The 17,092-nt window shown below is 48.6% G+C and overlaps 1 protein-coding gene across 1 annotated transcript in view; it reads left to right on the top strand.

The window, feature by feature from the left end:
* ONECUT3 (one cut homeobox 3) overlaps positions 1–16,825 on the top strand; it is a 58,328-nt gene extending 41,503 nt beyond the window's left edge. The window contains exon 2 of the mRNA XM_081177879.1: positions 16,274–16,825. Coding sequence (XP_081034005.1) covers positions 16,274–16,566 — 293 coding nt within the window. The 3' untranslated portion in view covers positions 16,567–16,825. The remainder of the gene's footprint in view (positions 1–16,273) is intronic.
* The last annotated feature ends 267 nt before the right edge of the window (positions 16,826–17,092 follow it).

Here is a 17,092-nt window from a genome sequence, read left to right on the forward strand (position 1 = left end):
TCACCCGTTCCGGTACTTCCTGGTTTCGGTGCGTCCATAACCCAAAAAAACGAAACCTGAAGCACCTGAAACCGAAGCATCTGAAATCTGTCCATAGTCTCCTGCTTATTATGAGAGGCCCAGAATCCACATTCCTTTGTAAGAAAATACGAAATAATGTAAAACCATTTTTGCAGGCAATAATAATAATAATAAATGTGGGGTGTGTTGAAAAGAAATTTTCCGCACTGGGTACCACCTGACTTTCCTACGCCTCTGTGAACATCCATTCATCACCCTTAAAGGCAAAGGGACCATTAGGTCCAGTCGTGGCCGACTCTGGGGTTGCAGCGCTCATCTCGCTTTACTGGCCGAGGGAGCCGGCGTACAGCTTCCGCGTCATGTGGCCAGCAGGATTAAGCCGCTTCTGGCGAACCAGAGCAGCGCACGGAAATGCTGTTTACCTTCCCGCCAGAGTGGTACCTATTTATCTACTTGCACTTTGACGTGCTTTTGAACTGCTAGGTTGGCAGGAGCTGGGACCGAGCAAGGGGAGCTCACCCCATCATGGGGATTCGAACCGCCGACCTTCTGATCGGCAAGTCCTAGGCTCTGTGGTTTAACCCACAGCGCCACCCGCATCACCTTTACTGTGATGTAAATAACCCATGAAGGTTGGCGGGAGGCGGGAGAGGAGAGAGAAATCCCTGGGAAATCTGTTTTGAATCTCCTGCGTGGGCACGACACTTGGAACAGCATCCCAGAGAGAGATTCTTCTGATCTGCCCGTCTCAGGTTCCGCTGGCAAGCGTCCCAGTGGCGCTGCTGACATCTCTCCAGCCCCATCAAAAAACCCCGACTTGGAGTAACAAGCAATCAATTCCCCTGTTAAGCTGTCGAAATATTTAACAGATATTACGGCTAATGGGCGCGGGGAGGGGGAGAGAGAGAGAGGGAGGAACCTCAAGCAAAGGGAGAGGGATGATGCAAAGAGGTCTTCGCAGTGGAAAGGCAGAAGAAGAAGGCTCTTCTTTAGAAACGTGAACATGGCCTACGCTTCCCGCCTGCCCCGGTGCCCCGATGTCCCCTCCAGAAGCACTCCCTCTTTGTGACCATCTCTGGTCAGAAGCTGTTTGTGGCGAAGAGGCAGAACAGCGTCCGGGAGCCTGTGATCAGCTGAATTTGACCTTCCTGCTTCTGTTACTCTGGGAGTGGGGGACTCAAGGAGAGTTGGGGTGCAGGAACAAAGCACCTTTTATGTACCCATGTTTTGATACTGGGTCACAAGAAGGCTGGAGGCTCCTTGGACGCGTTGTAAGGTAAAGGTAAAGGGACCCCTGACCATTAGGTCCAGTCGTGGCCGACTCTGGGGTTGTGGCGCTCATCTCGTTTTATTGGCCGAGGAAGCCGGCGTCATGTGGGTCATGTGGCCAGCAGGACTGAGCCGCTTCTGGCGAACCAGAGCAGCGCACGGAAACGCCGTTTACCTTCCTGCCGGAGCGGTACCTATTTATCTACTTGCACTTTGAGGTGCTTTCGAACTGCTAGGTTGGCAGGAGCAAAGACTGAGCAACGGGAGCTCACCCCGTTGCGGGGATTCGAACTGCCGACCTTCTGATCAGCAAGTCCTAGGCTCTGTGGTTTAACCCACAGCGCCACCCGCATTGTACATTCTGCTTAAAGGCTCTGTCGCTCACAGGAAGAACAGGCCATGGGTGTGTGAGAGCAGCGCCCAATTATTCTCTCTCCTCTCTCCTTCCTTGGAGGTTTCTAAGCAGAGGTTGGATGGACACCTGTCAGGGATGCTGTAGCTGAGATGCCTTGCCTCGGCCCAGTATCCCTGAAGGAGCCTCTCCACCCCCATCGTCCAGCCCGGACACTGAGGTCCAGCTCCGAGGGCCTTCTGGCGGTTCCCTCCCTGTGAGAAGCAAAGCTACAGGGAACCAGGCAGAGGGCCTTCTCGGTGGTGGCGCCCGCCCTGTGGAACGCCCTCCCATCAGATGTCAAAGCGATAAACAACTACCTGACATTCAGAAGACATCTTAAGGCAGCCCTGTTCAGGGAAGTTTTTAATATTTAACGCTGTACTGTTTTTAATACGTGATTGGGAGCCGCCCAGAGTGGCTGGGGAAACCCAGCCAGATGGGCGGGGTATAAATAATAAATTATTATTATTATTATTGCATTGCAATGGGGGGTTGGGCTAGGGGGGGTCCCTTCCAACTCTACGATTCTATGGTAGGCAACTTAAGGCCTGGGGGCCAGATGCAGCCCAATCGCCTTCTCAATCCGGCCCCCGGACGGTCTGGGAATCAGCGTGTTTTTACATGGGTAGAATGTGTCCTTTTATTTAAAATGCAACTCTGGGTTATTTGTGGGGCATAGGAATTCATTCATTTTCCCCTTCCTTCAAAATATAGTCCGGCCCCCACAAGGTCTGAGGGACAGGGGAGCGGCCCCCTGCTGAAAAAGTTTGCTGACCCCTCTATTAGAACCTCTCTGTCTTATCTGTATTGAACTTCAGTTCGGGCAAGAAGGCTGGGGAACCACCTGCTACTAGAACATGGGAAGACAAACTAAGGCCCGGGGGCCGGATCCGGCCCAATCGCCTTCTCAATCTGGCCTGTGGACGGTCCAGGAACCAGCATGTTTTTATATGAGTAGAATGTGTGCTTTTATTTTAAATGCATCTCTGGCTTATTTGTGGGGCCTGCCTGGTGTTTTAAATGAGTAGAATGAGTGGGTGCCACCACCAAGAAGGCCCTCTGCCCGGTTCCCTGTAACCTCGCTTCTCGCAGGGAGGGAACTGCCAGAAGGCCCTCAGAGAAGGACCCAGGTGTCCGGGGTAGAGACGCTCCTTCAGGGATACTGGGCCTTTGAGGCCGTTTAGGGCTTTCAAGGTCAGCACCAACTCTTTAAATTGTGTTTGGAAACGTCCTGGGAGCCAATGTAGGTATTTAAGGGTTGGTAATGAGTTCTGGGGGACAGCATCTTAAAAAGCAGAGGCATCACCTTGCCAACAAAGGTCTGTATAGTTAAACCCATGGTTTTCCCAGTCGTGATGTATGGAAGTGAGAGCTGGACCATAAAGAAGGCTGATCGCTGAAGAATGGATGCTTTTGAATTCTGGTGCTGGAGGAGACTCTTGAGAGTCCCGTGGACTGCAAGAAGAACAAAACTCTCCATTCGGAAGGAAATCAGCCCTGAGTGCTCACTGGAAGGACAGATCCTGAAGCTGAGGCTCCAAGACTTTGGCCACCTCATGAGAAGAGAAGACTCCCTGGAAAAGACCCTGATGTTGGGAAAGATGGAGGGCGCAAGGAGAAGGGGACGACAGAGGACGAGATGGTGGGACAGTGTTGTCGAAGCTACCAGCATGAGTTTGACCAAACTGCGGGAGGCAGTGGAAGACAGGAGTGCCTGGCGTGCTCTGGTCCAGGGGGTCACCAAGAGGCGGACACCACTAAACGACTAAACGACAACAACAATGAGTTCTGCACCTCTTTTTTCTGCAAAAACAGCACTGCACGCAACCATACAAACAATAACAAAGGCACTGCAAGCAGTATGTTCAGTACACACACAGAAACACCCCAGATGGTAGGGGTGTAGATTAACCAAGATTTTAAGGGGAGTTTGCACAGCCCAACGAGAACGAAGAGTGATTCATGTCATCATCAAGGCATTCTGGCCCCAACCTCTTTTGTTCTTAAAGCTGCTTCTGGGGGTTTCAATAAAATTGACAGGTTCAGGGGAATCAATGGTCCATCCTGGGTTCTCCGTCGTCCCATCCCCTTTCTCCGCCCACCAGAGTGCCCAGAGAAATTGGGATGGCAGCAGTTGGGGGGGTTGGGGGGGTGGAACACGATGTTTGGAGGGGGAGCAGGAGGAGTCCTGCAGCTGCAGCGAGGCTGCTTGTGGGAAGAGAAATTTGATTGGAAATCTATCAGCTCCTTCTTGTGATTTATGGGTTCCTTGCCAGTAGAAGCAGCCCCAGATGGGGGTCATTTTTTAAAGGGCAATGCCAGCAAGTTTTCCAGCTCCCAAGCGCTGCACGATCCATCCATTTGATACAAGAAAGGAGCGTTCTTTCCTTCTCTCTCTGTCTCTATCTCTCTGCACCCCACGACAATCAAATCCTGGTATGCTCTTGACTCCTGTAATGTGCTTTTCATGGGGCTGCCCTTTGCAGCTGGTCCAGAAGTTGCAATCAGATTGAGGTTGAATCCTGACAAGACAGAAGTACTGTTTTGGGGGGTCAGGGGAGGGCAGGTGTGGGGGACTCCCTGGTCTTGAATAGGGCAACTGTGCCCCCAAAGGACCAGGTGCGCTGCCTGGGAGTCATTTTGGACTCAGAGCTGTCCATGGAGGTGCAGGTTAATTCTGTGTCCAGGGCAGCTCCATCTGGTACAAAGGATGAGACCCTCCCAGTCCGCAAACTGTCTGGCCAGAGTGGTGCATGCCCTGATTATCTCCCGCTTGGACTACTGCCATGCGCTCTCCATGGGGCTACCTTTGAAGGTGACCCGGAAACTGCAACTAATCCAGAATGCGGCAGCCAGACTGGGGACTGGGAACGGCCACTGAGACCACATAACACCGGTCCTGAAAGACCTACATTGGCTCCCAGGACGTTTCCAAGCACAATTCAAAGTGTTGGTGCTGACCTTGAAAGCCCTCAACTGCCTAGTATGCCTGAAGGAGCGTCTCCACCCCGGACACCGGGGTCCCTCTCCTGAGGGCCTTCTGGCGGTTCCCTCCCTGCGAGAAGTGAGGTTACAGGGAACCTGGCAGAGGGCCTTCTTGGTGGTGGCGCCCTCCCTGTGGAACACACTCCCATCAAATGTCAAGGAAATAAACAACTACGTGACTTTTAGAAGACATCTGAAGGCAGCCCTGTTTAGGGAAGTTTTCTAATGTCTGATGCTTTATCGTGTCTTTAATATTATGTTGGGAGCTGCCCAGAGTGGCTGGGGAAACCCAGCCAGATGGGCGGGGTATAAATAATAAATTATTATTATTATAGCTGTGCAATTCTGTCATTCTGTGAGTAAAACCTAGTTGATTACCTGTACTATTTTTTTTAATAGTAGGAGAGTGTGTGATCTATCCCTGAAAATGGGCAACTGTTATTCCTAGTGGTTCTGTCCAACTTCTTTCCATTTAGAGAGCCTCTTCTGTGTCTCCATCTATCCTTCTCCTTGCGTCTCTCCTCCTCCTCCTCCTCCTCCTCACACCAGGTACAAATTGAGCTGTCACTTGGTTTCTCCAGGTACCCTCTGGCACCGTCGCAGACTCTCTCCTGCCAGGTTGTGTTACTGTGGCAGTTTATTAGGAGCAATTGGCTCCCGTCGCATTAGCTGGGGCTGGTTCAGAAGAAGAGATTGAGAGTGAAAGGAGGCGAGGGAGGGAAAGGAGAACGACTGGAGTGAAGAAAAAGAACGAGACACTGCAGAGAGCTGTCAGGAGTAAGCATGGACCAGTGGTACCGAATAAGACCCTGATGTTGGGAAAGATGGAGGGCGCAAGGAGAAGGGGACGACAGAGGATGAGATTGGACAGCGTTCTTGAAGCTACCAGCATGAGTTTGACCAAACTGCAGGAGGCAGTGGAAGACAGGAGGGCCTGGCGTGCTCTGGTCCAGGGGGTCACGAAGAGTCAGACACGACTAAACAACTAAACAACAATGGTACCGAATAGTATGGGAAACAGCCTTACTGAGAAAATTAACCAATAAACTGAAACTGACACAGGGCAAATAGTATTATTATTATTATTATTATTATTATTATTATTATTATTATTATTATTATTACCGTATTTTTCGCTCTATAACACGCTCCCGACCATAACACGCACATAGTTTTTAGAGGAGGAAAATCCGTAGGCATGCCACCCATAGGCATTTCCTCCATAGCACGCACAGACATTTCCCCTTACTTTCTAGGAGGAAAAAAGTGAGTGTTATGGTGCAAAAAATACGGTAATTATACCCCACCCATCTGGCTGGGCTTCCCCAGCCACTCTGGGCTGCTCCCAACAGAATATTAAAAACACGATAAAACATCAAACATTTAAAAACTTCCCTAAACAGGGCTGCCTTCAGATGTCTTCTAAAAGTCAGGTAGTTGTTTCTTTCCTTGACATCTGATGGTAGGGCGCCACCACCAAGAAGGCCCTCTGCCTGGTTCCCTGTAACCTCGCTTCTCACAGGGAGGGAACCGCCAGAAGGCCCTTGGAGCTGGACCCCGTTGTCCGGGCTGGATGATGGGGGTGGAGACGCTCCTTCAGGGATACTGGGCCGTTTAAGGCTTTAAAGGTCAGCACCAACGCTTTGAATTGTGCTCAGTAATTTATGGACCTAACAGGTATCTAAAGCCATTTGCACACAACAAACAGGAGCCTACAAAACACTATCACTATATGTAGGTTTTATTTTATTTGTTTGTTATCTTATATTTTGGAAATGTACATCCAGGTTATTTTCCTTTATTTTGGGGGAGCCCCTCCAAGAGAGTGGGGCCCTAAGCTGTGGCTTGTTTAGCTTATTTGTAAATCCGGCACTGGGTATCATACAAAATGCATCGTGCGGAATGATACTCAGCCATGTGAATATTGTGCCAAACTTGTCTACAGAAGTCCTTCCTTCCTTCCTTCCTTCCTTCCTTCCTCCCTTCCTCCCTTCCTCCCTTCCTCCCTTCCTCCTTCCTTCCTTTTTCTCCTTCCTTCCTTCCTTCCTTCCTTCCTTCCTTCCTTCCTTCCTTCCTTCCTTCCTCTTTCCTTCCTTTTTCTTCCTGCTTCCTTCCTTCCTTCCTTCCTTCCTTCCTTCCTTCCTTCCTCCTTCCTTCCTTTTTCTTCCTGCTTCCTTCCTTCCTTCCTTCCTATCTTCCTCCCTTCCTCCTTCCTTCCTTTTTCTTCCTGCCTTCTTCCTTCCTTCCTTCCTTCCTTCCTTCCTTCCTTCCTTCCTTCCTTCCTTCCTTCCTTCCTCCTTCCTTCCTTTTTCTTCCTGCCTTCTTCCTTCCTTCCTTCCTTCCTTCCTTCCTTCCTTCCTTCCTTCCTTCCTTCCTTCCTTCCTTCCTTTTCCTTCCTCCCTCCCTCCCACCCTCCCTCCCCTTTCCTTAGATGACTAGGTTATCCCACCTCAGCCCACCCCAAAAACGAGAGAGGCGAAAATAGATTCCGCAGCAAAGCTCAGAAGCCTTTTGTATTGTCTTACATCCTAATTTGCAGAGTTCAGAGGAAGATTTAATTTGCGTCGCTGCAGACAGTCTGCTTGGGAGAGAGCGGGAGCTCAGGGCACGCCGGCTGCATCCCAATCACAAAGAGTTCCCACTTCTCTAAGGGAACCAATCCTGAAAGCATGGCTTGCAGGTCTCTCTAACCCAGTACCCTGTCTCTGACAGAGGATGGTAAAAGGAAGTAGAGTTGAGGGAACAGAACCCAGATATTCTATCACCTATCAATCCCGCAGTAGCATAACCGCCAACATTTCTCTGATGAAAATAGGGACGTCCTATTCAATAATAATAATAATTTTTATTATTATTTATACCCCGTCCATCTGACTGGGTTGCCCCAGCCATTTTGTGTGGCTTCCAACTTATAAAAAAATGTAATAAAACATCAAACATTTTAATACTTCCCTCTACAGATGTCTTCTAAACAGTTACCTATCTCCTTGGCTCAAGGGTTGCATAACTCCATCCCCTCCAACGTTTCTCCCATGGAAATATTGACGTCCTATTCCATCCCCTCCAATGTTTCTCCCCTGAAAATAGGGACGTCCTATTCCATCCCCTCCAACGTTTCTCTCCTGAAAATAGGGACGTCCTATTCCATCCCCTCCAACGTTTCTCCCCTGAAAATAGGGACGTCCTATTCCATCCCCTCCAACGTTTCTCCCCTGAAAATAAGGACGTCCTATTCCATCCCCTCCAACGTTTCTCCCCTGAAAATAGGGACGTCCTATTCCATCCCCTCCAACGTTTCTCCCATGAAAATAGGGACGTCCTATTCCATCCCCTCCAACGTTTCTCCCCTGAAAAGAGGGACGTCCTATTCCATCCCCTCCAACGTTTCTCCCATGAAAATAGGGACGTCCTATTCCATCCCCTCCAACGTTTCTCCCCTGAAAAGAGGGACGTCCTATTCCATCCCTTCCAATATTTCTCCTGTGATGCACTCATGTAGCAAAAAATAAGAATTCTTAGGGTGGAAGGAAAAAATAATCTGTGCATTTACCACACTCCCAATGGCCCTGAGAAACTGTCTGAGAATTTCTCCTCAATCCTGGAGGAATTGGGTGAAATTGTTAGTCACACCTCCTCTGTTTTCCCAATTTTTTCTGGCTGGTGGATTTTGAGAGGTTAGTTTGTGAATAGCTCTAGGTGAAAGAGCCTAGTTTGCAGACGAAGCCATAGTTCCACCTGGTGGCCAGCAGAATACATTGCAACAGAATGCTTTCAGTTGAGATGGGCTTACAGGAATCTCTCTTGAGCTTGCTGATCGGCAGGTCTGTGGTTCGAATCCCCGCGATGGGCTGAGCTCCCGTTGCTCTGCCCCAGCTCCTGCCAACCTAGCAGTTCGAAAGCAGGCCAGCGCAAGTAGATAAATAGGTACCACTGCGGCGGGAAGGTAAACAGTTTTTCTGTGCGCTCTGGTTTCCGCCATGCGCCAGACGTGGTTTAGTTCTGCTGGCCACATGACCCAGAAAGCTGCCTGTGGACAAACGTCTTCTCCCTCGGCCTGAAAGCGAGATGAGCGCTGCAACCCCAGAGTCGCCTTTGACTGGACTTAACCGTCCAGGGTCCTTTTTACGTCAGAGCATTTTCTAGCTGTGATTCCTGCATTTCAGGGTCTAAATGACCCTGGGGTGTGTGTGTGTCTGTCTCTTCCAAGTCTACAGCTCTACGATTCTATGACAGGGCCTCGGTCTTGCAGTCATTGATCTGCCACGCACCCCCGTCGCTTGCAGGAGTCTTCGCCCTTGCGCAAAACCACTGTGTTGTTGCTGTCGACACACGGAACAAAAAAACACCCCCTCTTGTTAACAAACAACCAGAGCCAGCCCACCTCGTATCGCCAACCTTTTGTCGTTTGCCTAAATTGCCGGCGCTTGAGTAATAGCCATGCAGTTGCATGCTTGTGTGTGTTTGTGTGCAGGGAAGAAAACTGCAGGCTGCGTTGCAAAGGGGGCTGAGGATAAAGAGATGCATTTAGGGGTACAATGGGGAAACTGGTGCTGGGTCTCTCAGCACCTTCGCCTGCAGGGAGGCATCAGGTATATTTAGTCGCCAAAATGCTGAGAGGAGCTCCCACGGGGAGAGACAATCGCCGCCTATCAATGGCTGGCCCCCTCCATTCCCCCATTACATAGCCTCTTCTTTTTAGAAACAATTCTTCTCCTCTCCACTCCCCCTTTACTTTTCTTCTTTCTCTTCTTTGCCCGGAGACTTGCAGAAGAAAGAACCGAGGGAGATGGAGGACAGCAGACCATTGTTTTGTGCAAGGCAGGTTTCTGGAGAGTAGAGGGAGGTTGGCTTCGTGGCGGAGCCTGCATGTTACACGCAGACGGTGTCAGAGTCAGTCCCCGGCTGGAGAGTCACTGCCAGTTGTGGGAATGTTCAGGGTGGCCGGAGTGGATATATTGTTTATTAATATCCTTACTAACTTGCGCTAGCAAGTTCCTTTATGTAGCAGAGTTACACTCCCCTTTTTACATGCACAGCAGATGGCTGGTTGCAGGCTCGTGTGAGTCTCTCGCTATTATACAATTCAGTCTGTCTCAGATTGAATTGTATGTTCCTGGTAAAAAGGGTAAAGGGACCCCTGACCATTAGGTCCAGTCGTGGCCGACTCTGGGGTTGTGGCGCTCATCTCGCTTTACTGGCCAAGGGAGCAGGCGTATAGCTTCTGGGTCATGTGGCCAGCAGGACTAAGCCGCTTCTGGCGAAACAGAGCAGCACATGGAAATGCCATTTACCTTCCCGCCGGAGCGGTACCTATTTATCTACTTGCACTTTGACATGCTTTCGAACTGCTAGGTGGGCAGGAGCAGAGAGAAAGGGAGGATAGATAGATAGATAGATAGATAGATAGATAGATAGATAGATAGATGATAGATGATAGATAGATAGATAGATAGATAGATAGATAGATAGATAGATGATAGATGATAGATAGATGATAGATAGATGATAGATAGATAGATAGATAGATAGATAGATGATAGATAGATAGATAGATAGATAGATAGATAGATAGATAGATGATAGATAGATAGATAGATGATAGATAGATAGATGATAGAGATAGATATAGATAGATGATAGATGATAGATGATAGATGATAGATAGATAGATAGATAGATAGATAGATGATAGAGATAGATGATAGATAGATAGATAGATAGATAGATGATAGATAGATATAGATGAATGATAGAGATAGATGATAGATAGATTAGATAGATAGATAGATAGATAGATAGATGATAGATGATAGATAGATAGATGATAGATAGAGATAGAGATAGAGATAGATAGATAGATAGATAGATATATAGATATAGATAGATAGATGATAGATAGATAGATAGATAGATGATAGATATAGATGAATGATAGATGATAGATAGATATAGACTTAGCCAACTAAGTCCTATTTGCGGCAGCAGACCCACTGAAATGACTGGACCCAGGTTCACCATTGTTTTCAATCAGTCTACTCTAAGTAGCATGCAGCTGGAGCTGTAAGCGAAGCTTCACCGTGTTATTTAATCCTACCTTTTGCCGAAGAGGGAAGACCCCGGCGAGTCTGTGGAGCAAAGGAACATAGTGGCCTTCAACACAAATGCCCCCTGGAGCCCGTGAACGGCTAGACCAAAGGCTGCCTAGACCGTCATACACAAAGAATGAGAAATATGAACAGAGGCTTTGGTGGTGCTCTTGTGTATAGATCCGACTACAGCAGCTATTGATTCCTGCTCTGCTGAGCTGTAATTATATTGAATTGCAAAGGGACATGTTAAGCCGCTTCTTGGAGGGGGAGAGAGAGAGATCACACCCCAACCCCCCTCCAAAAGGAAGGGAATAATTTATTTGAGATTTACTGGTATCTGTGCTTAAGATGAGAGATGCTGGGATTCACTCTGTCCAGAGAGTAACCCCATGAAGAAGGGTGGTGGTTTCGTCAGCTGTAAAAGGGGACGCGCTCTGCACATGTTCAGAAGGTTCGCCTGGTGCCTTCATAACATACTGTATTTTTCGCTCTATAAGACGCACCAGACCACAAGACGCACCTAGTTTTTGGAGGAGGAAAACAAGAAAAATAATATTCTGAATCCCAGAAGCCAGAACAGCAAGAGGGATCGCTGCGCAGTGAAAGCAGCAATCCCTCTTGCTGTTCTGGCTTCTGGGATAGCTGCGCAGCCTGCATTCGCTCCATAAGACGCACACACATTTCCCCTTACTTTTTAGGAAGGAGAAAGTGAGTCTTATAGAGCAAAAAATACGGTATATTTTAGGTGCCGGGCGAAAATGTTACTCTTCCTCCAGGCTAATCAATATTCCTACATCCTTCTAAATATGTCTGTGCGAAGGGGGGTGGGTTTGTTACATTACTTTATTTACTTGTGCTTTAGCATGTATTTTATTCCGTGAAATGCCCCGAGATCTTTCAATGAAGGATGGTATATTAATTCAATAAATACTAAAATAAAAAGGCCGAAATGGTTTGACTGGGCTAGGTCTTGATTCTGGCACCTAGGCGTGGCTAAAGCATGAAAAGGGCTCTTGAGCACAGGTAGTGGCAAAAATTTAAAGTGCAGGGCCTCCTCGCGACAGGCCCCCGGATCCACACCCCCATAGCCACATACTCCTTGTTCCCCAGGAGCACCCATAGCTCAGTGGCAGAACACAGGCTTTGCATGCAGAATGTTCTAAGTCTGATCTTCGGCATGATCAGTAAGAAACATCTCAGGAAGCATCCACCTTGGAGGGCTGGCATCTCCTGTTCTGGTCCCATGGAGAAGCTCATGCAGCAAGACAAGTTGGGCGTTTCAGGACCACGGAGAGCTCCAAGTAAGCCGCTTGCTCCTGAGGCGGCATTATGGACAGCTCCAAGGCAACAAGGAGTGCAGTGGTACCTCAGGTTAAGTACTTAATTCGTTCCGGACGTCTGTACTTAACCTGAAACTGTTCTTAATCTGAAGCACCACTTTAGCTAATGGGGCCTCCCGCTGCTGCCATTGTTAGGATATTTCCGTTCCACCTTAAAAGGGAGCAGGCTTTGTGAGTCAGAGTCTGCGCATGTCCTGTTCACAGGATGTTTATGTTTGCTGTTGCTTTCGTTTCTCTCTCTGTCGAAGACACTGTCGCAGGCAGTCATGTCTTTCTTTGTTCTGATCAACGCTGAATAAAAGCTTGTAAATAATGCTCTCCTGAGTGCAACTTCTGGCTGTGCATTATCTGGAGTGTGCATGAGCCTTGGAATGTGGCAAGGTATTTTCAGGAAACTCGTATCGCTAATCGCTCATACTGCGTGACTACGGGAGATCGATGGATCGTCCGGCAGGAGCTTGGGGGCCATGATGGACTTTATCTCCCTGGCAGTATCCCAACAGCCATGCCTCCAGAGCCCGATTTCTGTTCTTATCCTGAAGCAAAGTTCTTAACCTGAAGCACTATTTCTGGGTTAGCAAAGTCTTTAACCTGAAGCGTATGTAACCTGAAGCGTATGTAACCTGAGGCACCACTGTTTTTGTTTTTGCTGGTTCGGTGGGCAGCCCGCCCGCTCTCTGACAGCAGACGACCCCACTTGGAGCGGCACTGGGGTGGGTTTCACCCTGTGCCTCGTAGAGCTGGGCTGACGCTGCCGGCGGGCCCTGCGCCCCTTGGCACCATCCGAAGGCCGTGATCCAGTAGGCGTTGGGGCGGATTGCGCTCTGCGCCTTGCAGAGTCAGGCCCCGGCTGCCCCCGGGCCCAGCACTGACAGCAGCAGCAAGCAATTCTCGCTCGCCCAGCCCTACCTGCTGCCAACCAACCGCACTTACCTGAACTGGCAGTTCTGGATCACTGGTCAAAACGTGAGCCTCAGCGATCGCCCTCTCTTGCCAGAAACAAACCAGGAGTGCTCCAGGGAAGTGCGCGTGGCAAAAAAAAGAGCGCTAGGCCTTGGTGGGCCGCCCCCTTACCTGCTTATGACTGGCCAAGGGGATAACCAGTCAATGAGGATTTTTTTAAAAAAAATGCTTCCCCCCTGCATTTCTCTCTTCCTTCTGCGGCCCCCTAGCATGCTGTCGTCCCCCCCATTACACATTTTCACCTGTGGCCCCCTTGGAATATCCTGGGGGCACCCAACCCCCAGTTGGGGAACACTGTTGACACCAATGCATACATGGAAAACCAATGACCAAATCGATATATTTTTTATAAGATATTTATTAAAGTTTCACAAATTATATAATCAAACACAACAATACAAACAAACACAGACAAGAAAAAACAAGTATAATTTCAAATCCTTATTTTCTTAAAACTTACTTCACCGACCTCCTCATACCTCCCCTTTCTGCATTCCAATTTCAAATATTTAGTTCAGCAAATCCTCACCCTTAATTTTATCTAATTGTTAACCTTTCTTTTCTTTTAACTTAATCTTTACAGCTGTAAACCACTTAATTTCTAAAGCCGCATCATTTTAACACTCGTTAATTTTACAATGTTTCTTGAGATAGTTCTTAAATTTCTTCCAATCTTCTTCCGCCGTCTCTTTTCCCTGGTCTCGGATTCTGCCAGTCATTTCTGCCAATCCCATATAGTCTATCACCTTCATCTGCCATTCTTCCAAGGTGGGTAGATCTTGTGTCTTCCAATACTTTGCGATGAGGACCAAATCGATTTTGTCTGTTGGGAGTTGATGGGAAAGCTGCTTGGGGGGTGGTGGTTGTGGGCTGGGGAGAAGGGATGAAGGAATTGGTGGTGGGTGGTCTGCCTGTCGCAAATGCTTTGACCCAGCTTCTAATTTTGCGAATCTTGCTTTTTCCCCCTCCTCCCTTTCCTTTTTTAAGCTTTCTGAAATTTTCGTGTGTGTGTGTTTTTCAATTAAAAAATGACTTTTAAAAAGATGACTTTTAAATAATGAGTAAATATTACCTGTTGATGTGCCAAAAAGGTTTATATCTTTTATTTGTTTTCCTTGCAAGCATCTGATGGTCATAGGGTAGGTTTTTTAATTCCTCTGCTGGGGGTTTTTGGATGGAGAAACACCCAAAGCTTCGCCCAATCTTTAAAAAATAAAAAAAGGAAGAGAGAGAGAGAGAGAAACACTAATAATTAAAATTCATACTAATTCTAATAACTAATGATGTTTGGAGACAGAGGACGCATCAGCACTACACACCAGAAAGGTCTGGGAACCAAGTCATAAGGAACGGTTGAGGGAGGTGGGTACATTTAGCCTGGCAAAGATTTGATAGCCGTCTTCCAATACAGTGGTACCTCGGGTTAAGTACTTAATTCGTTCCGGAGGTCCGTTCTTAACCTGAAACTGTTCTTAACCTGAAGTACCACTTTAGCTAATGGAGCCTTCTGCTGCCACGCAATTTCTGTTCTCATCCTGAAGCAAAGCTCTTAACCTGAGGTACTATTTCTGGGTTAGCGGAGTCTGTAACCTGAAGCGTATGTAACCCGAGGTACCACTGTATCTGAAGGGGGAGACTTGGAAGACGGAGCAAGCTCGTTTTCTGCTGCCCCGGGGGGTAGGACCCCAACCAGTGGGTTCAAATGATAAACAAGGATATTCCAGCTAAACATTAGGAATGGACTCTCTAGGAAGATGGACTCTCCATCCTTGGAGGTCTTAAGGCAGAGCTTGGTTGGTCATCTGTCAGGGAATCTTTAGATGTGGTTCCTGCTTTGCAGGGGGGTTGGAATCGATAACCCTTGAAGCACTATATAATATCACTTTAGCAGCCATGGCCTCCTCCAATGAATCCTGGGAGCGGTAGTTTGTTTAAGGGTGCTGAGAGTTTATCAAGAACCGCCTCCTATCCCCCTTACAGAACTACAATTCCCAGAGATCTCTGAGAAGAGGGATGGATTGTTAAACGGTACGGGCTGCTGAGCAAGGGGTTTGATAACCGTTCAGAGGTTGGCGCCTAGTCCTAGAATCATAGAATCCTAGAGTTGGAAGAGACCACAAGGGCCATCGAGTCCAACCCCCTGCCAAGCAGGAAACACCACCAGAGCACTCCTGACATATGGTTGTCAAGCCTCTGCTTAAAGACCTCCAAAGTAGGAGACTCCACCACACTCCTTGGCAGCAAATTCCACTGTCAAACAGCTCTTACTGTCAGGAAGTTCTTCCTAATGTTTAGGTGGAATCTTCTTTCTTGTAGTTTGGATCCATTGCTCCGTGTCCGCTTCTCTGGAGCAGCAGAAAACAACCTTTCTCCCTCCTCTATGTGACATCCTTTTATATATTTGAACATGGCTATCATATCACCCCTTAACCTCCTCTTCTCCAGGCTAAACATGCCCAGCTCCCTTAGCCGTTCCTCATAAGGCATCGTTTCCAGGCCTTTGACCATTTTGGTTGCCCTCCTCTGGACACGTTCCAGTTTGTCAGTGTCCTTCTTGAACTGTGGTGCCCAGAGTGCCCAATTGTGGTGTCCTTCTTGAATTGTGGTCCTCCGTTTGCAAAAGAAGCAGGAGGTTTTGTCCAAATGTAAGATTTGCACCATCTGTAGGCAAGGGTGCAGAAGTGGGGGAAACTGGGCAAATCTTTTTTTCTTAAAAAAAAAAAAAAAGGAATACAGAACACAGATACACTGGAACCTCGGTTTTCGGACGTAACCCATACCAAACGGCCGCCCGACTTCCGAAACATTCAAAAACCGAAGCAGCTTCGATTCCGGAAGCGTTTGCTGAAGGAAAACTCAAAACGGGAGCTGCGTGTCACGTTGGGCTTCAGAAAAGCATTCGGAAACCGCAGTCGCTTCCGGGTTTTCGGCGTCCAAAAGCCGAAGTGTTTGACTTCCGAGACATTCGGAAACCGAGGTTCCGCTGTAGCCTTATTGAAGGACCACAGAAGTACCAATTAATGGGGTGGGGTCTCTTGCCAGGGGAAAGGTCAGAGCAGATTTGTTGTCCTCTGTATGGGGGAGGGCCCCCCAAAAAGTTGGAAGAAGCCTTGTTCTGCATCTTGTTTGATGGCTGTGTTCTTTTGTCTCCTCCTCCTCCTCCTCCCCCTCCCTGCTTCCCGGCCCCTTCCTCCTCCTCCGACGACATATAGCATGCAAACGTAAAGAGCAGGAGCAGCAGAAGGACCGGAACCTACAGCCGAAGAAGCAGCGCCTCGTCTTCACGGACCTCCAGCGCCGCACCCTGATCGCCATCTTCAAGGAGAACAAGCGGCCTTCCAAGGAGATGCAGATGACCATCTCTCAGCAGCTGGGCCTGGAACTCAACACCGTTAGCAACTTCTTCATGAACGCTCGCCGGAGGTGCATGAACCGTTGGCAGGAAGACCCGGGCGCCAACCCCGGCGTTCCCTCTTCATCTACAAGCACTTTTTCCAAAGCATGATCTCCTCCTTCTTCTTCTCACCCTCTCCCTACATCTCCCCCCTCCTGTCCAACACCACACAGCAGCCAAAAAACTCATTGCCTTCTCCATGCTGGCTCTCCTTCTCCTCACCGCCATGCGCACGCCTTGCGCAACCAGCCACTCATCCCTCAAGCACAGTCATCCGTACCAGGTGCAACTGGGATGCTGCTAGAGCTCTGGGAGCATCCATGCGTCTTAGATGCACAACTGCCATGTGTCTTAGACGCACAAGAGCCCTTGCCTCAGCCGCCATCTAAAAACTGGTGCCTGATTTCCAGAGAGTTACTTGCTTGGTGCCATCTCACAAGCAGCCCCCAAAATCTTTGGCTTAGGTGAGAGACGCCACTTGCCCCATAAACAAACAAACAAACAGCCCAGAGGGTGTTGTGCCATTCTGATGGCTGGGCAAGGGGATTAAGGGGCTGGTTTAATTGCAGACGTTTTCAAGGAAGTCTGTTTTGAAGTCCCCGTTATGGGGGAGGCGAAAGCCATATCGCTGAGGGGC

The sequence above is a fragment of the Podarcis bocagei genome (genome assembly GCF_964188305.1).
Source record: "Podarcis bocagei genome assembly, chromosome: 18".
In the NCBI taxonomy this organism is placed as follows: domain Eukaryota; kingdom Metazoa; phylum Chordata; class Lepidosauria; order Squamata; family Lacertidae; genus Podarcis; species Podarcis bocagei.